This window comes from Lissotriton helveticus, chromosome 12, assembly GCF_964261635.1.
Source record: "Lissotriton helveticus chromosome 12, aLisHel1.1, whole genome shotgun sequence".
Classification (NCBI taxonomy): Eukaryota; Metazoa; Chordata; class Amphibia; order Caudata; family Salamandridae; genus Lissotriton; species Lissotriton helveticus.
This window is the reverse complement of record NC_136073.1, coordinates 807,911,707-807,938,337: the sequence shown is the minus strand read 5'-3', so window position 1 is coordinate 807,938,337 and position 26,631 is coordinate 807,911,707. Positions and strand designations below refer to the sequence as shown.

Sequence of the window (26,631 nt, the reverse complement as noted above, 5' to 3'; positions counted from 1 at the left end):
GCGAGTAAGCACCCTCGGTTCTTTGGGTTGCAGGGTTTACGTAATCCCCTATCTCCTCGCCATTTGTAGCGTCCTCCCCAGCCCAATACATGCAAATGATCATGCTACATACTGAACTTGGTATTACACGTCTAAACTCCTCAGTGTGTAACAGTTAACTGAACATTCTACATCATGAATTCTATCACCCACACACTTACGCCACTGTTCTACGGAGTCCGTCAGGTACCTAAAAGGGTCCTGTCATCTCTAACTCACAAGACGCTACAGAGTTGACCTCCTTCTGCTCCTGATATCGTTCCCGTCTCTTCCATGGTGTTCTGACTGTTTTGCCTCCCTATTATGGACTATTTCTCTATTGAAGTGACTCAGCTCTATGGTTTCGCTCCTCTGTATCCTACATCTTGGCTCCTAATCACCTAGTCCTATTCTATTTCTAAAATAAAGAATGGTAGCTTATTTTTATAATGATCTATTGTGTCTAAATCTAATTTTTTACTTCTTCCACTTCATACAATAATTGTCTACTGCTCAAACTTGCTCTGCCGAGATAGTCAAGTGTCCAAAAGCAATATCTTGGTTACTCAATGAGAATACATTAGAATCGGGGCAATGGGACAATAGAGGTAAACTATCTTAACAACAAAGATAACCAGTAACCAAGGACTACCCCAGGAGCCAAGAAAAAGCTTACTGCCTGTTTATCATGAAAGGCTATCCTAACTAATCTGACTCCACAGGCCCTTGCTCATTTTCGATGCCATGTCTTATGCAAGACTGTTCCCCACACTTAAGATTTCATAAGTGTGAACAAAAAGAGTGTAGATGAAGAGTGTCCACCTACAACAAGCTATTTGTAGATTTCACAGATGGGTCTTTAACTCACCACATTTGAGGGTTCCACTTTTGGACACACTGCGCGTCTGCTCTTTGCATGGACTCCAATCTTGAGGCACCAGTGTGTGAAAATCCAGGACGAGCTGCAGAGCATCCTTCAGATTGCAGGTCTGAAAGGCTGTCTGGAAATCCGGGTTGAATGGTCGCCTAAGTAGCATTGAGTTGGAAGCAAAGGATGACAACTCAATCTGGGAAATAGAGAAAAAACAATATTTAATGGCACGCGGCAACACAACATTCCTCTTAGAAAACTTAATGTGCTAGCACTGGAGACAGGGAGCACGTTAAATGCTAAAGTCATTCAAAGACTTTATCAAAGTTAGGATATTAAGGTACAGAAAAAAAATGGTTAACAGGAAATATAATGTTCTGCCTCAGTGGGAAATGTTTATCCTGGCTACAGGGCTACTTGTGCAAGAGGAACAATTGATGGTTGGAATGCTGAACAATGACAACATTTACTCCCAGTCACAAAGATCTGGGTTTAATCCATTGTTCTTTTGCTCACCTGTTGCTACTTGAGGCAACAATTGAACCTGAAATGATGTCTGAAGTGTCCATCCTTGCTCATTATACTGATTTGAAATTCTGTCGCAGGAAACAATATACTGAAGATATTGGTAAAAGTCCCATTAACATGAACTTACAAGTAATGCACCTCAGAGTGCATGGATATCTGATTCCTTGACAATACTTTGGTCAGAGTCGCATCGTTCCAAGTGGGTTTTATTAGGTGACTTGGATAGGATGTAGATGCAGGTTGATGCATTAATGGCTTAGATGTTTGGGAGATTAAGGCTTATCGTGCTTCATCAGTTATTCCCCGAAGAAACAGTCCTATTTAGATGGTGTTTATTGAGAAGCGAATGTCCAGCTGGAGTATGATGAACAATGCAATCCTTATTTACAATACCATGAGCACTGCACATCTGTTCTCCAACATTTAAAAATGGTGTGCAAAATAAGTGGTGTCATTGCCAACGGATATAAAAGGAATGATGTTGCACAGTGAGGTGAAAAGTAGAAGTCAGATTGCGGCGTACCAGGCAGAATACAGGGACTTGGCACAAGAAAAGTCCAAATAAAAAAAGATCGCATCCCTACACAGATCGTACTTAACAGGTGATAAGGAAGGCAAATTACTAGCATGGCTAGGTCGCCGGGAACGGGACGCCGTATGGATGCAGACATTAATGAGTCAGTCAGGGGACCACCTTCAAACTGATATCTTGATAGTGGGCGAATTTGCACATGCATTTTTTTTTATTTTTTTTTATATATATTTTTATTAATTATAACACAAGAGTAAAAATATACATATCGGGCATCATTCGGAGGAACATATCGTAATGGTGGACGGGCAAATGAATTATAGGCATCCGAAAGACATCAATAGTAGGGCAGAGGTGAAACAATACGTTACAGTTAACCTAAGCAAACATCAGCGAGTCCCGCCCACTCAGAATACAGGATATGAAGACCAGACACTCGATACCCAAATATGAGAATAAAAATCAGGAGAATACGCCACATCTCTTGTGAAGAAGGGAAAAGGGAAAAAGAAAGGTCATAGAACAAAAAAAAGGAAAAATAACAAACCCCCCCTCAACCCCCCACCCTGCACCCCTGCGGATGGCTACGACCTAACCCACTAGCAGCGTGCCCGTCGCCCACTAAACTAACCCCAAGGAAGGGAAAAGATGGAGGAGGGAATGTCGTAAAAGCAAACACACCCCCGGTCTCCCGTACCCCCCGCCAGCAGTGACCACCCCGAGACATAATCGAACCAACATTTAGCAAAATATACAAACCAATCAGGGGAGTATAACAAAGCACCACCCAACTCCCAGCACAGTACATGTGACAATCCCGGCATTGAGTCAAGCCATATAATCAAGTCCAAGCTCTCAAGTTCAACCCTGACCAGTACGGTATTTCGGGAGAGTCTCTTTCACTCGAACCACCATCACAAAGGAAAAGGCGGAACGTTCATTAAAGTCCACATCAGTGTTGCAGGATCGACAAAAGGATAGAAAGTCACAATAGCCACAAAACGAGTGAGGGAATGTGTCCAGAAATAGCAAATCTCCCCAACAGTCACTTTGGAATTTGTCACAGCACAGAAGACTGTCCATATCTGTGCGAGGCGGCAGCAGGATCGAGCAGGGAACGATAGCGACAATCACGGGCTCACTGAGTGTGAATTGGGGGCCGACAAAGCACATTGAATCCAGGTTCTGCCCGGGGACCTCGATCTCTGGCGTACATTGCACCGCTGGTACCACAGATGTATTAGGACTAAACGGAGAGTCGTGTGCCGGTCCCAAGAGACTGTCCACTTGCACGATCAGTGTCCGGAATACAGCGGTGGATTGTGAATGGAGCGCCTCAATGGCGGCCATGACGGCCTGTAGCGATGGCGTACTTTCCGTCCGCCCCATCTCCTCTCACGAAGAGGCAGAGCAGGATTCGAACCCCGGAGGCCGGCTTCTCCGGGGTAACAGGCCACGCAAATCCGATGACAGTAATGGGCGCACTTCGTCGTGCCAGATCGACACCTTCGCCGGCAGCGAGGGCCCCGGCCCGTCAACCACGGAAGGGGCAGGGTCTCCGGGCGTCGGACCCCCGAACACGGCAACCGGTGCGGTACGCTGTTGTCTCCACGGCGTAGACCGCTCACAAAGTCAACATCAAACAAGCAGTTTACGATGCACTCCGGGGGACTGGGCTCAGTCCAGGTCCAGCGGCCGTTGTTGATCAACTCCAACCCGGATAGGCCAGAAATCGAGGCCCCGGCTTCCACACGATGTTAGGCCGAGAATGGGAACAAGGCGTATCTTTGACATCCAACAAGATAAAAAGCTCGGGATTACACCTTTAGAAGCAGGAACACTTCACAAACCCGGGAGACCGGTGCGAATTCAGGATTGAGAACAGGATATACGAGCTGCTGGCGGAGGTCGACGGAGCCTGGAGCTTACGCGGCCATCTTGGTTGCTGGCGTAGCTCCTCCCCTGCACATGCATTTTTAACAGTTTTACACTGCTAGACCGCTTCATGACTCACAGGCTATTGCCTCGTACTTGACCCAGATCATTGCGCCAGCTCTGGATGCAGAGGACCGTGAGCCCCTGGAAGCAGAACATATGTTGGGTGAGGAGCAGGATACGGTGGCTAACCTGCGAATGGGGAAAACACCAGGTCCTAATGGCATCCCAGCAGAGTTTTATAAAAGAAATGTGAACTTACTAGGGCTGCATGCATCTTCTGAACCTGTTTCGGGAGGGGAAAGGGAAAGGAGAGCTACCTCTGGATCTCCTCTGGATCTCCAGGCAGCAATAATAGTGGTCATTCCCAAAGAGGGTAAACCCAAGGATAGGTGCGAATCATACTGCTCCATCACCCTATTAAACGCAGAAACCAAAATACTGGCTACCATCTTAGTGACAGGCCTAATCCAAGTCATTATCCCAATAATATATCGCGACCAATCAGGATTCATGCCCAGTAGGTCGACCCGCAACAATTTGCGACGTACACAAGTCTGAATGACTACGATACGGGCCCGACAGTCATCCCATATATTCTTGTCATTAGAAGCTTAGAAAACATTAGACGCTGTCCATTGGCCCTTCCTGGAGCAGAATCTCTTGAACTTCGGCTTTGGCCCACAATTTACAAAAGCAGGTTGCGCTGTTATACAAAAACCTGATGGCCTCCGTCAGGCTCATTGAGAAAACATCAGTGGAATTCCTCCATAGAAAGAGGGGCGAGACAGGGATGCCCCTCTCACCGTTGCTATTTGCCCTTACACTGGAATCACTGGCTTGTGTAGTTAGGTAGAACCCCAAGATACACTGGGCCTGTATTTCGCCTGGTGATGCCACAAAGGAAAAACTGTCTCTGTATTGAGATGACATGCTCCTCTATGTGACAGAACCCTATATTACCATTCCAACCCTTTTTGAGGGAGTGGAAACATATGGGGCGCACTCTGGCATTATAGGATCAATAGGAGTAAATCAGTGCTATATGTCCGACAGGCACATGTACCACTCCTGCCTCTACCACAGGATCTCCGGCTCTCCACAGAGGGTTTAATTTATTTAGGGATTTTTTATGACCACTCAAATGGAACTCTGCGCCCAACGCAATATTGGAAGAGTCATCCTGAACTTCCAGGCGGATGTGGACAGGCGAAGGGGACTCCCCCTTACACTGATGGGGCGCACGGCTTTGTTTAAAATGATCACCCTGCCAAAATTGTTGTATGTGCTTCAAAACACCTACTATGCGGTAGCTCAGTCAGTGTTCACTAGGTTCAACTGAGGGTTACGTACACTATTGTGGGATAGTGGTCACCACAGAAAATCGCTACGCACCCTGCAAGGTTTCAATACAATGGCGGCCTAGCGCTCCCAGATGTTAAGGGCTACTATTGGGCAAGTCATGGTTGGGGAAGTCTTGGGGCTTGAAACACAAAAGGACTCTCCAAAATAGGAGATGTGCTCGAGAACTGGATGCTTATGTCATTCCCTTTGATGAGGCAGGAATACCAACTGCAACATACTCAATTCTTAAAATATGCTAAATTATGCCATGCTTGGCAGATGGAGGGTTTGGATGAGGTCGACATCCCGGAATATACCCCCTAGAGGGGCACATCTTGATGGAGGCATTTGGCAGCAGCACAGTATCACAGACATACAGGACCGTAAACAACAACATACCTGACTCATTGGGGAACTTGAGGGAGAGATGGACACAGGATCTGGGCATAATGGAGGACATTGATTGGGAGGCTGCACTGATGCATCCCTGGGAGGTGGCGATCAAGGCTCGTCTACGCCTTATCCAGTCTAAGGTCCTACACAGGATCTACTTTGAATGCCAAAAACGACTTACGATGGGCAAGGCTCCCACTCCCATGTGTCTGAGATGCACATCTGAAATAGGCTCCTTTATGCATACGATATGGGATTGCCCTCGCATACAGAAATACTGGAAAGGAATCATCAGAGGGCTTTCACATATAATGGTAGAACACCCCTCTGACCCGAAATACACTATACTGGGGATTTTGAATAATGTGGACCTACCCCATGCCAAACTCCTGTTCAGTGCACTGGGCGGAATGGACCACTACATGGTGGCAGAGAAGGTGACAATATCACAAATGGGGTTGCTCCGGTAAATACCTTTAGATGGTGGAGGGAATACTATGGAATGGACATAGTGAGTGACTGCACTGCCCTACCCATGCTTCAAGGAGGTGGAGAGACCCAGGTGGAAAAGGAATGAGCGGGATGGTTATGCACAATCACATTTGATGTGTCTTCATATGGTGGCCATGTAAACTTCAATGTCTAGTGAACTGTTCAGGGCAATACAGGATCGCTCTTCTATATCTTTGGTGAATATTCGCATTACTGGACGCCTGTTTCGCAAGAATGTCAAATGTTTCTTGCTTGATGTTCCCTGCATGAAAATAATAATAATACATTTTAAAACATGCAGGAGCTTCTAAAATATGTTACACGTGTGGTTCTCAAAATCCGGACCCCGTTGTTCTCCCGATATCGAGGTCCAATACCCGTGTCACGAAACCTCAACGTACCGAGACGATTTTTGTGTCTACGAACCGATAATGATTAGGACATCATTCCTATGTATTTGCGTTACAATCGAGGGTTGCCAACACCCCTAAATCACAGTTTCCGTCCCATCCCTTAAACTCCATTTTGTGAACGGCATCCATCTTGCATCTTGCCCTCATGATAAGTCAATTAAAGGTCGAGCTTGATCCAAATAGACACGTCCACCTTTCGTGACTTTCCCCTGACCTGTCCCAACTGACTCCACTGTCTTCGGCCAAACCTGTTTAGGCAGCTCCTCGCCCAGTGGCCGAATGCGATAGCATCTACGCATAACATTCCACGAACCATTCACTACATACAGACCATGCTTTCTGCAAACATGCACCTGTCCACGTTCCTTGTTTATGGCCAGGTTTATGACTGGGTTACACCTTTCTTTATTGAGGTTTCATCGATATCTGATGGGAGTTCCAGGCCTAACTGGGTAATCTATCAACGAACTGGACATCTAAAATATGGGCTTGCTTACATGACTTCGCTCTTTGTATTATTGTAGAAATATGTATATTGCCATACCATAAACTCAAGAATTCTTGCTTGAAGCCATATATCTTGTATATAAGGAGAAGGCTGGTTCTGTAAAAACGAACAGTCTCCCAAGAACCTACTCTCCGTGTGGTGTACTTCTGGGACACGTGTTACTTGGTAGCTACCAATAAAACTTGATCTTTGACTGCGACTAGAAGACTCCGTGTTTCTGTGGTCCGGAACAAGGGAGAACTCAGAGGTCTTCGGGTGTTATCCCCTGACACCAGCGGGTTCCTAAAAACCCGTTACCTCAGTTGGCGCCCAACTTGGGGCGATATCAAGCGGTGACGGTCCAAGCCAGATGTTCGTGAGGAGCTTCGTGTGAAAATTCCGGAGGACGGCCAGCCACTTCAGCGACCCCTGTATGTCGACGTGGTTCCGAAGGTCTTTGCTGCGAGGTTCCCCGCGTCCCGACGGCTACGAAGGACTGCTGCCCTGACTATCGCCTTGTTTTGGACCCAGTGATCCTTGGTAGAGCGAAACGATAGACGAGTCTTCTAGCGACGTCACAGATCTTCAAATACTTAAGTTAAGTATAAGTGGAGCGTCTCCCAGTCCTTAGTTTGTCCTTAGTTTTTGGTATCCTTGAGATACGACTTGATTTGGTACTTGCAAGCCCCAAAGCCGAAGGACTCGTGTATTCACGAGAAATATCGTAACAGATAATCCTTTGAAGTTTGAAGCTAGACTAGTGAGCGAAGATGCCTGGTTTTAGCAGACTTGGAAACTTGTTTTGTCTTGGTTGTAGTAAGGACTCCCAATTGGAAGATTCTTGTCCGGTTCCTCCAATTGGAACTCCAACGTATGAACTCTATGTGAAGCACGGCGTAGGTCCTATAACATATAACGAGGTATGGATAAAATACACCCGCAAGGATGGTGTTTTAAAATGGCCCCAATATGGTAGTTTCGACCAAGAAATATTAGATAACTTAGAGGTCAAATTGTTCAAGAAGAAAGCCCGGCCGGCGATGTTTGACTCTTTCCGCTTATGGCGCAAAGAAGCCAAACAGAAAGAAATAAGATTAGCAAAAAAGAATAAAAGAGGTATGTCAATGGTGCAAGCTGCCGTTGCATACAGAGATAACGAGGAAGAGCAGGAGAGCGAACAGATGCTTAGGAGCAAGAAACTAGCGATAGATAAATGTTACCCGATGCTGCCAAATAGAGGAAAAGGTCAAAAGGAAGGATCCGAGAAAGATCCATTAATGTCCCACCTATTAAATTCTCCGCCACCCTATGCACAAAATGCCACAGCACCTCCGCAACCTTTAGTTGCACCTTTGGTAGCTGTAATACAGGCTCCTTTACCGCACCCACCGGCTACTCTTCAGCTGTCTCCTGTTTCTTTGGCACAGCCTCCTCAAGGCTCACCGATCACGTCTACTTCTCCTACCGTTCCTTCTAAAATTTCGCCTAGCGCACCTTCTAGTCTCTCTGATACTCGTTCTACGAACATTTCTGTTTCTGCTTTGCGTGACTCTGTTCTACTACCAGTTATTCCTCCACTTTCACCTTCCGTCTGGCATAAAATGGCCAGCATTGTTACTAACTTTCCTTCACCACTTTTTCGGTCGCCTAAAACGACCCCTAACACGGAACGAAGACAATTACGAAGCCAAATGCCTGATTATCAGGAAAGGGAGTCATTGAATAAGTTAGCACGAAATTGGGCTATGGATACAGCGAGATATGATGTAGAGTCTGTCATGAACGTCTTCCGTCAATGGGATGAACCAACGCAAAGATACGTCTTTGAGCAGATGTGTGTTTTCCTGTGTGAGGATTTGGAAGATAATGGTCAGAAGAGCAACCAGCAAGAGTTGTGTAGTGTGCGATTTAAATTTGAGGCGGGTATGATAGTTGGTCCCGATGTTGAAAAAGCAGTTGAGATATTATTATCACATCGAAGTACGGGTGGTAATTCTGGGTCATCCTCTGACAGTGGTACGTCTAGTAGGAAAAGAGCGAGACAGTACCCCATGAGAGAGGTTCCTCCGGTTTGGAGGGAAGGTGATGCAAACGCAGTTCCACCGGTTCTGCCTCATTTCCAGCGTGTATGGGTACATGTCCCCTGGAAAAGATCCGAAGTTTTAGCACTCAAACAGACACTACCCGATCCCCGTAAAAACCCGACTGGGTATTATAAGGAGTTGTCCCAAACTGCAAGCTCATGTATAATGAATTTAGCGGATAGACATGTTGTTTGGGAACGTTGTTCCACATCCTTTATGGAGTAAGATACGTCATACGGATCATGACCAAGAATTAGGTGACTCATGGGCGAACATTGCGACTACAGATGCTAGACAAATCGGTGGTTTCAAGCCTGAGCCGTTAATAGCTGAACTTCCTGGTAGAATTATTGCGTACATGAAGACAATTATGCCTGATGTACGTGTAAACTGGGACAAGCTATCCGCGTGCAAGCAGAAGAAAGACGAGAATGTGTCTGACTTCTTCACGAGATTTGAGGAAACTTTCATTGACCATAGTGGTCAGGATATGGCTACCGAGGGTGGCCAAAGACTGTTTGTAGACAAGTTTGTACACAATTTGCTTCCTGAATTGTGTGCTAAACTAAAAGACTCAGAAAGTGCTTGGGCTGTCTCTACGTCAGCGCAGATTCTAGCAACAGCCCAGTACTATGAAAATAGGCGTAAAGACGAGTTAGACAAGGCAGACAAAAAGACGAAAGATTTGAAAACTAAAGTTCTTCTCCAACAGGCCTATCCGCCTCGTATGGCTAGCCAGCCCAATTATCAACAGAATCAGCAGTACTCTAGAGACGCGCAAGGAAACGAGCTTTCCCATCAGCGTCCTACGTATGGCCCGAATCAATGTGCGTATTGCAAAGAAGAGGGTCATTTTAAAGGTAATTGTCCGGCTCTTGCACGACGTTTAAACGGTGCCCAAGGTGTAAGGGGAAGAGGTGTTCAGCATGCCTCTAGAGGTAGAGGCCGTGGAAATTTCACTCAGAATATAACTTCTTTTCCGCCTCAGAAATCCATGAATAGCTTTGATCAACAGAGTAATTCATCGTCCAAGTCAGCTCAGTACTATGCTGACGATTATTACACCGAACACGACAATGAGGGTAACGATCGCTAGGACAGCCATGGACAAAGAGAGGGAGTTGTTTCAGTTCCAGTAGATCAGGATGGACCTTATGTCGAGGTAATTACCTCAGGAGTGTCAGAGCCATTTCTGCCGGATACTGGTGCTACAAAAAGTTCTATTATGCACTCAAAACTTCCTGGCGCACCTTTGTCTGGCGAAATGAATGTCTCAGTAGGCTTCTCTGGCGCCCCTGTTAGAAACCCGATCTCTAGTCCTGTTTCCCTTTCTGTTGGCCCCTGTGAATTAGAAGCACCCCTCATACTTACAACAGGTTGCGGTGAAAATTTGTTAGGATTGGATTTGCTAAAGAGGTTGTACGCGACTTTGTACTGTTCTCCCTCGGGAGTACAGCTTACTTTAGGGAAAAAAGTCATTTCTCCAATGTACTTGTCAAAAGAAGGTATCCCAACCGAATTGTCATCACTTCCGGATATACTGTGGGCTAATGGTTCCAACGATGTAGGTCGTTTAGGGATAGCACCGTATGTCATAACTTTAAAAGCCAACGTCAGATTGCCACGTATTCCCCAATACAAAATATCTAACGAATGCGAGAAGGCATTATTAACGATCATTTATGATTTGATCGATAAAGATGTTATCGAAGAAACAACAGGAAACGTTTGTAACAGTCCAGTTTTACCGGTCTTAAAACGTACTGATCCTTCACAGCCCCCTGTGTATAGGTTTGTGATTGACCTCCGAGAAGTAAATAAGGTAGTTATACCGCAGTTTCCAGTCGTCCCCGACATTACTGCTTTATTGACAATGGTTCCAGCTTCAGCAGCTCGGTTCTCGGTGATTGACCTGAAGAACGCTTTCTTCAGCGTCCCGATCGCCGAAGAGAGTTGAGACCTTTTCGGCTTCAATTTAGGAGGACGAAGCTTCCGCTTCAAATGCGCTCCTCAAGGCTACTGCGAAAGCCCATCAATATTCAGTCAGGCTCTGAAAACACAACTAGACACAATTGTACTGCCAGATGGGTCAACGTTGATTCAGTACGTAGACGATCTACTGATCGCTGCAGACACTGAAGAGATTTGCAAGGAAGCTACGTTGTCGCTATTACGTCACCTATGTGACATGAAGCACAAAGTCTCCCTTTCAAAACTGCAATTTTGTCGACAAGAAGTAACCTACCTAGGTCTCATCTTATCGAAGGAGGGAAGGAGACTGACACCAGAAAGAATACAGGCAATCACAGAACTAAGTGCCCCAAGGACACAGAGAGGTGTTCGAGCTTTTTTGGGCATTACATCGTACTGTAGACAATGGATACCGAATTTCTCACTACTAGCCAAACCCTTACTGTCACTACTCCGCAAAGACACGCCTAATCCTATGCCTTGGTCTGAAGATTGTCAGACGAGCTTCCATGAGTTGCGCGATGCATTGTGTTCGGCTCCTGTGTTGGGAAACCCCAACTACAGTAAGCCTTTTACATTGTATGTCCACGAAAAAGAAGGTTGTGCATTATCAGTCTTAATGCAACTCTTTGGGGACAAACAGCGCCCATGCGCATATTTTTCGGCAACTCTGGATCCAGTGGCTAAGGCACTGCCAAGTTGTCTAAGAGCAACAGCCGCAGCAGCTGTCTGCATTCGACAGTCTGCTGGATTAGTCATGAATAACACTTTGATCGTTATGGTTCCGCATGCAGTAGACATTTTGCTAAATAGGACAAAGACACAACACCTTACTAGCGCTCGACTATCCAGTTACGAACTTACCCTGCTAGCAAGTCACATCCATATAAAGAGGTGTGATACACTCAACCCCGCTACGTTATTACCCATCCCGACAGAGACAGACAAGATTGACAAACATGACTGCTGTTTCAGGACCGAGGAAGAGACAAAAGGGAGAGTAGACTTACAAGACACTCCCCTTCCCGAATGCAATGATACTCTATGGGTTGATGGTTCATGTTTCAAGTTGCCGAATGGTGATACGACTACAGCATATGCCGTAACGACGTTACACACCATTGTAGAGACTGCACGCATTTCCCACAGTTCTGCACAAGCTGCAGAGTTGATAGCGCTTACTAGAGCATGTGTGCTGGCGAAAGGAAAGCGAGTGAATGTGTACACTGACAGCCAATATGCCTTTGGTGTGGCTCACAGTTTTGGGAGATTATGGCGTGAACGTGGGTTCCTTACGTCCCATGGTGCAAAGATACAACATGGCCAGCTAGTCAATGAGCTCCTTGAGTCACTCACCTTGCCCCTACAAGTCGCCATTATAAAATGCAGTGCACACAAAAAGATTCAGGATGATGTTGGCCGGGGGAATGCATTGGCAGATGAGGTTGCGAAAGAAACTGCAAGGAACACAATGAGTCGGATGTATGTCATGGGTCCCGCTAGATGGATTGCTGATGTGGGAATGTGTGAGGACACCATTGAAAGCGTAAAATCGATACAAGCCGAACACTGAGAACGAGATGAATGAATGGAGAGGAAGCACAGGTAGATTGGATGCGAATGGTTGTTGGGTCGAATTATCGGAACACCAGCGATGGTTATTACCTAATGCATACGTACTTGCAGTAGTAACGATGGCTCACGGAATGGCACACATCAGTTCGAGAGGAATATGTAAACTATTGGCCCCAGTATGGCAGAATAGCAATATCCCAAAATGTGCAAAGAATGTGGTCGAAAAGTGTATGGTATGTTTGAAGTACAATCCCGGTAGGGGAACCCCAACTCCAGCTGGTCATTTTGTGCCTACAACGTACCCGTTCGAGGTTTTGCAGCTCGATTTCATCAACATGGAGAGGTGCAACAATCTGAAATACGTTCTCGTTGTTGTTTGCGCCTTTTCAAGGTGGGTGGAAGCTTACCCCCTTAAGGACAACACCGCCTTATCAACTGCCAAAGCCCTTGTCAAAGAGTTCTTCCCTAGGTTCGGTATGCCTAGAATCGTCTGGAGTGATAACGGAAGTGAATTCGTAGGATGCGTGATGAAGAGAGTGTGTGAGTGTTTAGGCATCCACCAGAAATTCCACTCTGCAAATCACCCCCAATCAGCTGGATTAGTAGAGTGCTACAATGGCACTCTAAAACTCAAACTAGCCAAGATCCAAGCCAGTACAGGTCTTAAATGGCCTGACGCCCTGCCTCTAGCACTTTTGTCAACCAGGACGACTGTCCACTCCAGGTTAGGACTTAGCCCCCATGAGATTGTGTTTGGCCGCCCAGCCAACGTCTGGGGCGTGCCAAGACCCAAGAAACTAAGCGAGATAGAACACCCCGTACTGCTTGACTATTTGTGCGAATTGACAACTAAATTGCGTGTTTTACACCAACAGGTTCACAGTTCTTCTCCACCAGCCTCTGACGATCCAGGTCACCTCATCGAACCCGGTTCGTGGGTTTTGTTGCGGAATTTTCAGCGCACCAACAACGGACAACCGAGGTGGACCGGACCGCACCTAGTACTACTTTCAACAAGATCTGCTGTGCGAGTGGAAGGCAAGAAGAACTGGGTACATGGGACCCACTGCAAACGGGTCCCTCTACCCCTTCCATACGACCGGTGGGTCAACAAAGGACTTGCCGACTCTGAGACAGAATCCGTACCTCGCTTCATCCCTTTCAGCGATGCCCGTTTGAAAGAAACTAGTACCGAAAAGGAGAGTGATCATATTTTGCAAGGACTTGTGTCACCATGTATGCAATTGGACACTACTGAACCTGAAACGCTGTTTGAAGATCACACCGTACCTGGGAAACGACGATACAACCTGCGGTCTAGACAAAAGAACTAATAAAAGTTTGATCTAATGTAATTTCCTTTTTCCCCTAAGAACTATTTTTGGATTTTCAGCTCTCTCGTCCCAAGGGAACTAGCTCATTTTTGATTTTTCGAACCGCCATCCGGTTCTGCTGCTAGGGTCGCGGTTGAAGTCTGGGGAGTGCAACTGGGAAGTTCTAGGTCCACGGTTCTGATTGGTCCACGGGAGTTACCTCGGACTGAGCAGAGCGCGCTCCCTGGGAGAATCAATCAACCACCGCGGGCAGCAACTAGAGGATGGAGTTTCCAAGGGTAGAGAGACCTGTCAGGCTCACGAACTTCAGAAAACAGTTATGCACGATACTGTCCAGAAGAAGATTCCTGATACTATGTGTTTTAATGTTATGTAGCATACTTGTGTTTTTTACTAGTTATACACTATTCGTTTTTAAAGTTACCTTTTCGAATGACACCCAGCCACCACCTCCTCCCACTATTTCTCCACACTACTTTCACCCTTTACCTGAACACGAGTCTGCCCGAAGACTTGAATTTGTAAACAACTCTTTCATCCAGCTTCTACACCAACACCAGTCCATAATGAACACGTCAAACTGTTGGATATGCGGACTTATGCCACACACAACCGATAAGGGGATCCCATACTTCATTTTGCCATTCAGCTACTATGGTTCTCTGTGGGCTTTCCAGACCATGTTCTTATTCGCCCTAGAACCATACCCGACCCGTTCCGCTGCGAGCGATTCCAGTAACAAGGCACTAATTGCAGGGATAAGGAACATGAGTAGGGATATCGACACATATCTGACAATGCCCAAAGATGAACTGAGTCCCTACACCCGTCGGAACGTGACTAAACATGGGGTTTACCTGGTCAAGAGCCAGGCAGCACAGAAATCTCGCCCAGTTTGGATAGTTCCCCACCGAGGTCACTTATGCTTACAGGGTATTGGTAGGAACCCCACAGCACAGTTAGGAAAGAGCATTTGCACGGAAACATATGTATTTACTTCCCGAACTTCCCCTATACTCTTGGCAGCCAAAGGCACGTATTTCGTTTGCCACGACCAAGCCTACACGTGGTTGCCCCCTGATTTCTCAGGTACATGTTTTATTTCATTTCTGCTGCCTCCTACCAACACGGCCCGAGCAGATTACCATCGGACAAGGACAGCTAGAGGTGTCGTGAGTAAAGACGACACCGCGGGTCAGGAATTCGCTGACTTCGCAAAGGGTTTTCTGCCATTTTGGGGGCCCATGGCGAACAGCAGGAATATTCGCCAGCTAGCACGGATAGTTGAATCCGCCGTGATTACTACGGCCGGAGCCCTTGGCAATTTGACAACAGAGCGTCAGTCGGATCGACTTATGACCCTTCAGAACCGAATTGCCTTAGACATCATACTCGCCGATCGTGGTGGTGTGTGTAGAGTCATCCAATCCAGTTGCTGCATATTCATCCCTGATAACGCACCAACAGTATACCAGGCCATCTCCAAACTGCACGAAATATCTGGTTCCCTTCACATTGAGAAAGGGGATTGGTCCCTGCTGGGGTGGTTCTGGGAACTGATCACTGCCTGGGGATGGAAAACTTTGATTTTCATTGGGATAATCTTGGCACTTCTGTTCATGTTTTGCTTGTGTATACAGTGTGCTCCTGCACTATGTGGCCTCTGTGCTACCTCGTGTGTACGGAAGCCTGTGTCGCAGGACGAGCTGAGTAACAGAATGATGCTACAGCAACATCTCCACGAATTTCTTCATACCGATTTGGACTCAGATTAGCATGAGTTATTGCCTTATATGAGGGCAAAAGGAGGGTCTGTGGTTCTCAAAATCTGGACCCCGTTGTTCTCCCGATATCGAGGTCCAATACCAGTGTCACGAAACCTCAACGTACCGAGACGATTTTTGTGTCTACGAACCGATAATGATTAGGACATCATTCCTATGTATTTGCGTTACAATCGAGGGTTGCCAACACCCCTAAATCACAGTTTCCGTCCCATCCCTTAAACTCCATTTTGTGAACGGCATCCATCTTGCATCTTGCCCTCATGATAAGTCAATTAAAGGTCGAGCTTGATCCAAATAGACACGTCCACCTTTCGTGACTTTCCCCTGACCTGTCCCAACTGACTCCACTGTCTTCGGCCAAACCTGTTTAGGCAGCTCCTCGCCCAGTGGCCGAATGCGATAGCATCTACGCATAACATTCCACGAACCATTCACTACATACAGACCATGCTTTCTGCAAACATGCACCTGTCCACGTTCCTTGTTTATGGCCAGGTTTATGACTGGGTTACACCTTTCTTTATTGAGGTTTCATCGATATCTGATGGGAGTTCCAGGCCTAACTGGGTAATCTATCAACGAACTGGACATCTAAAATATGGGCTTGCTTACATGACTTCGCTCTTTGTATTATTGTAGAAATATGTATATTGCCATACCATAAACTCAAGAATTCTTGCTTGAAGCCATATATCTTGTATATAAGGAGAAGGCTGGTTCTGTAAAAACGAACAGTCTCCCAAGAACCTACTCTCCGTGTGGTGTACTTCTGGGACACGTGTTACTTGGTAGCTACCAATAAAACTTGATCTTTGACTGCGACTAGAAGACTCCGTGTTTCTGTGGTCCGGAACAAGGGAGAACTCAGAGGTCTTCGGGTGTTATCCCCTGACACCAGCGGGTTCCTAAAAACCCGTTACCTCACACGGAGTCCTACAAATAGGAAAATGTCAAGAATGTAAAATGGAGAAGCATAAAACAAACTACATTAAAAGAACTAAAATCAAAATGCTGTCCACCATGGCTTGGCAAGCCCGAGCTTGAACCAAAAATTGAAGAAACAAGGGAAAGAGGCAAAAATATATGTTATAAATACTAAAGCGACACAGTGTTTGCAGCAATACCACCCAAAAAGGAAGCAGAAAGTAAGGTGGCAAAAGCATACTGTATATGGTAGAGGAAAAGGAGGAAGCCTGGAAGTAGAAGATAGGAGTGAGAACCATACTTGGAATCAACTCCAGCATGCTGAGTTTGAAGCTTCCAGGGAGCATGAGGAGCAGCAGAAGTAGGTTAAGCGGGTGCCAGTAGGGAAACTATCAGCATGCACCACACAAATAAAGCTGCCCTGTACTTTCAATGTTTCAATTATATTTATATTATCTATGTGGTACTCCGTCACGTTCTTATTACAATATTTTTGAGTGAAAATGCCATCTCTCAAATAAATATGAAATCCACCAAAAGTCAGAAGAAAAACAAATATAAAGACATTGTATAAATCATAAAGGTCTTCTAATTAATGTAGATGTGCACATTTTCTTTGCCTGATACAAACGGACAGTGAGACCAACTTTTGCAGAGGTTACTGAAATTTTCTTTTAGAGACAAATTGACATTATTCAACCAATATAAATTAGATTCCTTTCTACGTGACCAACACACGTCAGAGGAACACCAGTTTCGAGACTGTTAGCAAATACTTTTATTCAATACTAATTTTTATCAACCAGAAAGGCAGGCTGGTATAATGGGCTGTATAAATGAACAGCAGCCCTTTAAACCAACTTTAAAAAGTTTATATGTTTCGTAACGGTAAGATGAAAAAGAACATTTATTCTTAAGCAATACCATGTTAGCGAGTATTCAGAGTACAAGTATGGCTTTGTGGACTCTAAATGTGGTTGAGAAGAAGATGGGCCAGTATTCAGGGACCAAAATAAAAGGCGAGCTAGACTTGCCCCTATTTCATCAACCCCAACATTCAAAGAATCAGGCTAAGGTCCATTTAATTATTCTGTTCTGTCCATGCCTACAGCTTATAATGAACAGCATCAGAGAAAGAATTTTTAGAATTCTTGAATGAAGAATCAATTTCCTGGCTAGGACTCAAGAGGTCGGGCATAACAATGTATCAATGTTTCTTTCGAATTGAAAATGCAGCTCCCAGCAGAGCTCATCATTTAACATGAACATGCGTGTGGGATCAATCAATAACAAGTCAGACAACTAGATGTACTGGATAGTTTTCATTAATTCTAGATATTTCCAGTGCTAGGAGTTTTACTGTATTAGCTGCATCTTTAAGAGCAACGTTGATTGTATTTTCTAGAAGAAAAGGTTTTCTTACCACTGCGAAGTGTATTTTTGAAGAATACCGAACTTCTCAGCTCATTCTTTACCATATGGCTATCTTCCTGGTGCCAGACGGGATGTGGAAACTTTTTCCCTAGCAAAAGCTCTGCAGGGTTGCCAAGTGGGGTCACTTAGCCTCAGGGGCTACTACTCACATTGCGGATGGGATGACTTTCGGGTATATATTGTCAACGTACGCATTGGCGTGCGTTCCTAGTACTTTGTCTACCTACCTTTGAATATTGCAGAGAATAACCAATGGCATCACACTGTATGAACAATAGCAATGGATACAGCACATGAACAAGAAGCACAAGTTACTTACCTTCGGTAACGATATATCTGTAAGAAACCGTAGTTAGTATTAGATTCCTTACCTTAGAATTTACCCAGGCGTCAGTATGGATCCGGAAATGTTTGCGTAGCAGTACCCCTGAGCGTCGGTAGGCGTCGTCTGCGGCTCCGCGTCCGTCGTCGGGATGACGTCGCCGGAGTACTTAGACGCAACCCTCGCGCGCTGACGTCAGTTCTTATACACAGCTTTTCCGTGCCAGAAACGCAGAGCCATGATAAAAACCAACACTGGTGCCATGAAACTAGGGCCCTGAAAGGGGATGACCTTAACCCTAGATATCGGTTCGCAGAACGGGGAGGATGGGTGGGGCGGTAAGGAATCTAATACTAACTACAGTTTCTTACAGATATATCGTTACCGAAAGGTAAGTAACTTGTGCATCTGAAAGGAACAGGTTAGTATTAGATTCCTTACCTTAGAATAGATACCCCAGCAATACCAACCACGGTGGTGGGTCTGCGAACCAATAATCACACCAGAAAGTCCTGGACAATGGAACGGCCGAAAAAGCCATCTCTCCGGACTTGGTTGTCCAGGCAGTAATGTCTTGCAAACGTGTGCAGCGAGGCCCACGTAGCTGCCTGACAGATGTCCTGCAAGGGGACTCCCTGACCCAGGGCAGTAGTAGCCGCTGTGGCCTGAGTGGAATGGGCCCGTAGCCCCACGGGAGGCTCCTTTTTAGCCAGTGAATAACCAGCCTTGATGCACAAGACGACCCATCGGGAAATGGTCCATTTGTGCACCGCCCGTCCCTTCTTAGCGCCCACGAAACCAACAAAGATTTGGTCATCCACCCGGAACTGGCGTGTGCGATCCAGATAGTATGAGAGCGCACATTTTGGGTCCAGACGGTGGAGCCTCTTTTCCTCTTTCGAGGGATGCGGAGGCGGAAAGAAGGTGGGTAAGGTGATGGACTGCCTGATGTGGAAGGCTGTGACTACCATGGGCGGGAAAGAGGGTCGCGTCCGGTCGTGCATGATCTTCTTCAGCACTCTGGGCAGAAGTGGTATAGGCGGAAAGGCGTACAACAGACCGCAACTCCACTCGCGTCGAAAAGCGTCTCAGAGCGAGTGCCGCCTTGGAAATTCCAACGTGCAGAACTGATGACATTGCAGGTTCTCTTCTGTGGCGAATAGATCTAACCAAGGCTCTCCCCACTGCTGAAAGAGACTTTGCACCACGTCCAAGTTCAGACGCCATTCGTGATCCATCATGCACAGACGGCTGAGTTCGTCCGCCCTGGCGTTCAGGGAACCTGCCAGGTGTTGAACCACCAGGGTCACGCCCTGATGTTCCAGCCATTGCCAGAGACGCAGAGCCTCCGGGCATAGGGTCCACGACCCCACCCGCCCTGTTTGTTGGAGTACCACATGGCGGTGGTGTTGTCCGTGAACACCTGCACTACACTCCCCCGGACAGAGGGTAGGAATGCCTTCAGTGTAAGCCGGATCACCCGCAGCTCCAGAAGGTTGATGTGGAGCCGGGACTCCGCCGGAGACCAGAGGCCTCTGATCTCCGCCTCTCCCATGTGGCCCCCCCCAGCCCTGGAGGAACGTGTCCGTCACAACTACGTGCTCCGGTTGGGGTAGGGAGAGGGATCGGCCGCTGACCCAATCGCGGTCCGTGAGTCATCACTGGAACTGTCTTGCAGTGCCCTAAGAGATCAAGACATGGTCGGACAAGTTGCCCTGATGCTGGGCCAACTAAAACTTCAGGTCCCACTGCAGAGCCCGCATCCGCCACCTGGCGTGATGCACCAGAAGGATGCAGGAGGCCATCAGCCCCAGAAGCCGCAGCGTCAACCTGTCCGAGACTCGGGATAACGGCTGAAAGATCGGAATCAGAGCCTGAATATCCCGAACCCGCTGTTCGGGAGGATAAACCCGAAACTGTGCCAAAGTTTAGAACCGCTCCGATGAAGAGGAGCTTCTGAGAGGGACAGAGGTGCGACTTCGGCACATTGATGGAGAACCCGAGCAGGTGTAGGAGGTCGGCCGTAGTCTGGAGGTGGCGGACGACTGTCTGGGGCGAGCCCGCCTTCAACAACCAGTCGTTGAGGTAGGGGAAGACTGAAACCTCCAACCTGCACAGAGGAGCTGCGACCACCGCCATCACTTTCTTGAACACCCGTGGGGCGCTGGTAAGGCCGAAGGGTAGCAGGGTAAACTGAAAGTGCTCGCGGCCTACCGTGCACCGCAGATAGCGCCGGTGGGCCGGCAGGACGGGAATGTGGAAATAGGCGTCCTGCAAGTCCAACGCTACCATCCAGTCTCCCGAGTCTAGGGCAGCTAAGACCTGAGCCACAGTCTACATCTTGAACTTCTCCTTCCGGAGGAAGCCGTTGACGTTCCGCAGGTTCAAGAAAGGGCGTAGGTCCCCTTTGCCCTTCTTGGGAACCAGAAAGTAGTGGGAGTAACAACCACACCCTACTTCTGGCCCAGGGACGCGCTCAATGGGCTCCTTGGCCAAGAGGGCAGTAACTTCCTCTTGCAGAAGTTGCAAGTGATCCCCCGACACTCAGTGGTACTGCGGTGTCATGGCTGGAGGGGTCGCCTCGGAGGGGAGGGAGTAGCCCCTTCAGACGATTTGCAGCACCCACCTGTCCGACGTGATGGAGCGCCAGTAGAGGAGGTGATGGCGAACCCTGCCCCCCACTGGCATCAAATGGGCCTGAAAGCTCGGACTAGGAAGGCTTTGAGGCGGATGCTGCAGGGGTAGATGTGGACTGGCCGCGCCGTTGTCCCATGTTACCGCCGCGACGGTAACTACGCCTGCCGCCGCGCTGAATGGTAGTCTGAGGCCCGTGGCTGGCAGGACGTGTGGGGGCACCCCTTCCGTGGCTACAAAAGGTGCGCTGGGCAGAAGATTGCTGGCGCGGGGGCGACAGGCCCAAGTACTTGGCCGTAGCCCTGGAGTTCTTAAAGCGTTCCAGCGCACTATCTGCCTTGCCACCGAAGAGGTGGCTGCCATCGTACGGCATGTCCATAAGGGTGTTCTGGACATCGGCCGAGAAGTTGGCGGACCTCAGCCAGGCGTGGCGGCGAACCGGCACAGACGTGGAAATCGCTCTCCCCAAGCAGTCCGTGGTATCCAGCCCACATCGTATTGAATACCGCGCTGCGTCTTGTCCCTCCACGAGGGCTTGAGCGAGCTTCACCCGGGCTCCCTCCGGGCACTCAGGCAGCACGGCCGCAACCGTATCCCACAGGGGAGTGGGTGTAACGGCCCAAGAGGCACGCGGTGTTGACCGACCGCAACCCCAAAACTAAGGGAGGAGAACATCATCTTGCCGAATTGCTCATACCTCTTGGATTCCCGATCCGGAGGTGCAGTCGGGAAAGCAGATTGGGAAGTAGAGGCCTGAATAACCAGGCTCTCGGGGGTGGGGTGGGTTGACAGGAAACTAGGGTCGCCCGGAGCAGGGCGGTGGTGCCTAGCGACTTTTCTATCTACAGGGGGACCTGTAGCGGGCCTGGTCGAAGTGCCCAACAGGACGTCCGTGAGAGCCTTATTAAACGGCAGTAGAGACTCTGGGAAGCTTACCTGCGGTTAAAGGACCTCTGTGAGGATGTTAGACCTCACCGCTACGACGGGGAGCTCAAGAGCCAAGTCCTTGGCGGCCCTCGTCAGCACCACACTATAAGTAGCCCCCTCCTCCATAGCCAAGGTAGGAGGGGAGACAAAACCAGTGTCTGGGGAGGTATCCAGGCCACTGGCTTCCCCTAGTTCCTGTGTCCAGTCCTGAAATGACTGGCACTCACGTGCCAGAGGGTCCTCAGACCCCTCCCAGTCTCCCTCGTCGTCCATCTCCTGGAATTCAGGGGTAAAGGATGAACCCAGATCCTCGAAGAAGTCCTCTTTGGCCGGCGCCGAATGCGGCGTCGAGCGACGCCGCTCCGATGCCGGATCCGGACCGAGGGGTGGACCAGGGACGGCGTCGTGCGGGGACGGCACCGGGGGTGACACCCTAGGGGTCGACGCCGGCGGGGGCGTAAGGTCGACCAGCGGCGACCCAGATCCGGAACCGGGACAGAAGTCGCCGACTGCGCCGGGGCCGAAGCATCCGACGGCGCCGGGCCGAAGCCCCCGACGGCGCCGGGGCCGAAGCACCCGGCCCACTTGGGCTCCCAGTCGGAGCCGTGTAGCCCGAAGGCGCCGCGGAACCTGACAGGGGAGAGAGCAACCTCATGGCCATGAGGAAGGCATTGATCTCCTCCGGCGTCGCGTTCTGCCAGGGACCGGCAGGTATGGGGTAGGCCGCGATGCCTGCGGCTCCGGCGGAGCCGCGTGGGCGGTGTCACCAGAACCACACGGCCGCATCTCGCGTGCTTCGGTGGGAGTCAGAAGAGCGATGTCGCCTCTTCGACTTCTTGTGCCTCTTACCTGAGGACTTGGAGCCCGTCGAGTGGTGTCGACTCGCCGAGCTGCGATGACTCCGGCCCTGCGACTGGTTCCTCGACCTCCTTCAGGACAGGGACATCGAACGGCGCGGGGCCGACTGCGGGAGCTCGAGGCGCATATGGGACCGCTCCCGCCTATCCTTCGACGTCAAGGCCCGGCAGTCGGGGCATGACTTGTCATCATGATCGGGCCCCAGGCAATGCAGGCACCGGCGATGGGGGTCGGTAACCGACATCAGTCGGTTGCAGTCGGCACAGGGCTTGAACCCGGGCATCCCTACCGGCACCGATGTAGTCGTACGACTCAAAACGGATCCAAAAAGGATCGAAAAAGCTTAGTCAAAAAGTGACTAAAAGGTACCACTTTCTCCGGAACCGCGCTTGCTGGCGCGGAAAAAAGAAGAACTGACGTCAGCGCGTGAGGGCGGCGTCTAAGTACTCCGGCGACGTCATACCGGCACCGACGACGGACGCGGAGCCGCAGACGACGCCTACCGACGCGCAGGGGTAACGCTACGCAAACATTTCGGGATCCAGACTGACGCCTGGGGATATTCTACGGTAAGGAATCTAATACTAACCTGTTTATTTCAGATACGTACCCCCAGTAACACTCTTTTGGTGTATAAGTTATCTGATAGATTCCTCAGTGTGTGCATATCCCCAGGCACCAGACTGGATTCCAGCAATTCCTTCGCATGCTGGTAGGTGGTGCCATCAAGGTCAACTCCGCCACACCTCAAAGCAATGCCGTAGCCATGCATGCTGACGTCAGTTTGTTTCTGAACTCTGTCTGCACTGACGGACATATAGCCATTTTTTGATCAAGTTTCATAGTGCGCAGACCTCTAAATTGGGACTTTTTAAAAGTTTGATAAAATAAGCCATTCCACAGAATGGGGAGGTGGGAGGGTCAATAAGGAATCTGCAGTTAGATAGAGCATCCACCAGAACGCGTGTTACCAAAGGTTATTAACTTATTCTTCAGATGGATACTTCCAACCTCAGACTACTCACCTTGTGAATAGACACCGCAGCAATACCTCCCAAGGTTGTGGGTCTGTGGAATGGCTCAGAATAAAAAGTCTTGCAAGATTATAAGATCAAAACGTCTCTCCCAATGTACTGGACAATTAACCCTTTGCGTGCGTCGGACAGCCCCCGGCCGTCCGACGTCACGGTGGAAGTGTGCGGAGGACGGCCAGGGGACGGCCTGACCACGTCCAGTCATAAATCACCCGCACGGCGGCGGAATTCCAGCCGCGGTCAACGGGTTAGGACAGAAGTGCTTCGCAAATGTTTGAACTGACACCCACGTTGCAGCCGGACAGATATTGAGGATAGGCAGTCTGAGTACCAACGCAATGGTAGCAGCCTTGGTCCTGATGGAGTGAGCTTTCAAGCCCTCTGGGGGCTGCTTATTGGCCAGGATGTAGCAGATTTTGATGCAGAGGACTTTCCGCCTTGAAATGGGTTATTGTTTGCACTGCTTTACACTTCTTTGCTCCTGTGAATCCTACAAACAGCTGAGTGTCCAATCGATGGTCCTTTGTATGACTGAGGTCAAAGTTCTTTTGGGACCGAAACAATGGAGCCCTTCATCCTCTTTTAAGGGATCAGGTTGAGCAAAGAATGCGGAAGGTTGTTGGGTAGACAGATATGGAAAGGTGGTGTTTGGGAATCCTGCACTAGCCCTTAGCACCAAATTCTCCAGAAAAAAGATGGTGTATATTTGCTGGAGAAATGAAGCTGGCTCGCTATACAGTGCACCAAAACGAGGTACACTGTGCAGAGTGTCCAGGCGACCCCTATTGGTTTACTGAGGCCAGAGGCACAAGTAATAATCCCAATTGCTCTCTTTTGTGGTAGTATGGATGAGCAGTTTAGGCTTATCAGAGGGTAGTGCTAAGCATTTTATGTACTCACAGAGGCAATAAATGAGACACGCTCTAGAATAAAACTGAGACCAAATTAGATAAATAACACCTACTTTTATATAAATTTCAATACCAAGAACATCATGATCGAGTAAGTACTTTGAGATAATGATTTTTACAGGTAAGCAAAATCCTCACTTAAATGAGTTTTTACGTGGTAATGCTTTCCGACGGGACAAAAGGCATATACTGCAAACAGTTACTTGCAAAAGGTTTCCGGCAGTCCCCTTCAGGACTTAAGGTGGTAGGGGGGCAAGGTCCAAAGAACCACCAACAGTTAGTCTTTACCTGCCCTGGAGCTTACAGGTGAAGATGTGTTGGTCTGTTTGGTAGCTTTGTGCGCCACACCGAAGGAGAAGTGGGGGGGTCCTACAAACATGCTGCAGAGGGGGACTTGAGGACAAGTCCGGGAGCTCCCCACTAAGGGGTTGGTTCATGAGGACCCTGGGAGCAAGGAAGCACAGCCGGTTCTCAGGAACCTGGGCTGGGAAGCACAGGTGCAGGGTGTTTAGGTTGGCTGGGTTTGTACGTCCCAGGCACTGACAGTTGTCGATTTTGGAAGTTGAGAGGACAAAAACAGGACAGCAGGCCCACTCTCGAAGTGGACCTCTGCGGTGCTGACATCCCTCGATGGCTGTGGGGTCTCTGAGTCATTGGGGGCAGGATTGGACTCGAACAGGCTTTGGCTGCTGCAAGTGTTCCGATACCGCGAGTGTTGGTGTTGTGTGACTCCGGTTGGTCCTGGTATCTTCTCACTTGATGGGGAGATGAATCTGGCCTACTGGAGCACGGTAACCTCTTCCTGAGCGGATGCTGCATCCGTGGAACCGGAGGACAGCAGACCGGTGGACCGGTCTTTGCTGCTTGGTGCCTGCAAGCTGCAGGCGAGTAGCTCCTCTACTCGATAGGAGATTGCCTGCAATTTGCGAAGTGCTGGCAGTCTACCGGGGTTCTTGGCAAATGCACAGCCGCAGGACGAGTTGGTTTGTTGCGAGATTGTCAGGACAGGTGCAGGCAAGCAGGGTTTGACCTCAGCTCGTCCTCCGTTCTCGCTTCTTCGCTCTTCTTTGTCTTCTTCTTGTGTCCATCGAATCTTAGTTCCGGGTGGCACATAAATACTCAATTTAGGGGTGTTTAGGGAAGTGAAAGGGAGACGTCAATGAGTTAATTACCTTTGGGGTGCCTACATCTCGTATTTGACCACTTCCTGTGGGGAGTGGGCATAACCCTGACCTAGTATATCTAATTTCACCAAAAACCAAGATGGTGGTATTCTACTTTTCGTGTTCACTTCAGGTAGCACAGCTTAGGGATGCAACTAGCCTGATAGTGAACACGCCTCCTGACTAGCTAATTTTCCACCTGTCCTGGTGCCAAATGGGCCCTGGGCAGGGTGGGCATTTCACAGTCTGGGTGAAGCTGTGGTCGCATATCAAAGGTAGCAGAGGCCTTTGAAACCTCCTGTCTTGATATGCTGATAACTAGCGATCCCACAATACATGCTGCAGCCCTAGGGACCCTCTTTAGTGCCCATGCCCTAGGTAGCAGGGGTACCATTTACTAGGGAGTTACAGGTGTGCTAAAGGTCTTGCTAATTGTGGAACAATTGCAGTTATCTTGTTCTTTGGAAAGAACACTGGCACAGGGGACCTGGCTAGCAGGGACCCAGTGCAGTTCACGCAAAGTTGCATCAAAAGTCAGGCAAAAAATGTGGGTGACCATGTCAAAATGGGGCATGACAAGCTGATGTTATCGCTATGAGAAATATTGTTTTCAGAGTCATATGGCGTGGAGGGCAGCAATAAATATTGGCTTTAATAGGG

General features: G+C 48.6%; 1 protein-coding gene across 1 annotated transcript in view; it reads right to left on the bottom strand.

Moving 5' to 3' along the window:
* The window catches only part of LOC144798932 (GON-4-like protein), a 396,699-nt gene that overhangs the window by 145,572 nt on the left and 224,496 nt on the right, over window positions 1-26,631 (bottom strand). The window contains exon 18 of the mRNA XM_078670067.1: window positions 887-1,085. Coding sequence (XP_078526193.1) covers window positions 887-1,085 — 199 coding nt within the window. The remainder of the gene's footprint in view (window positions 1-886; window positions 1,086-26,631) is intronic.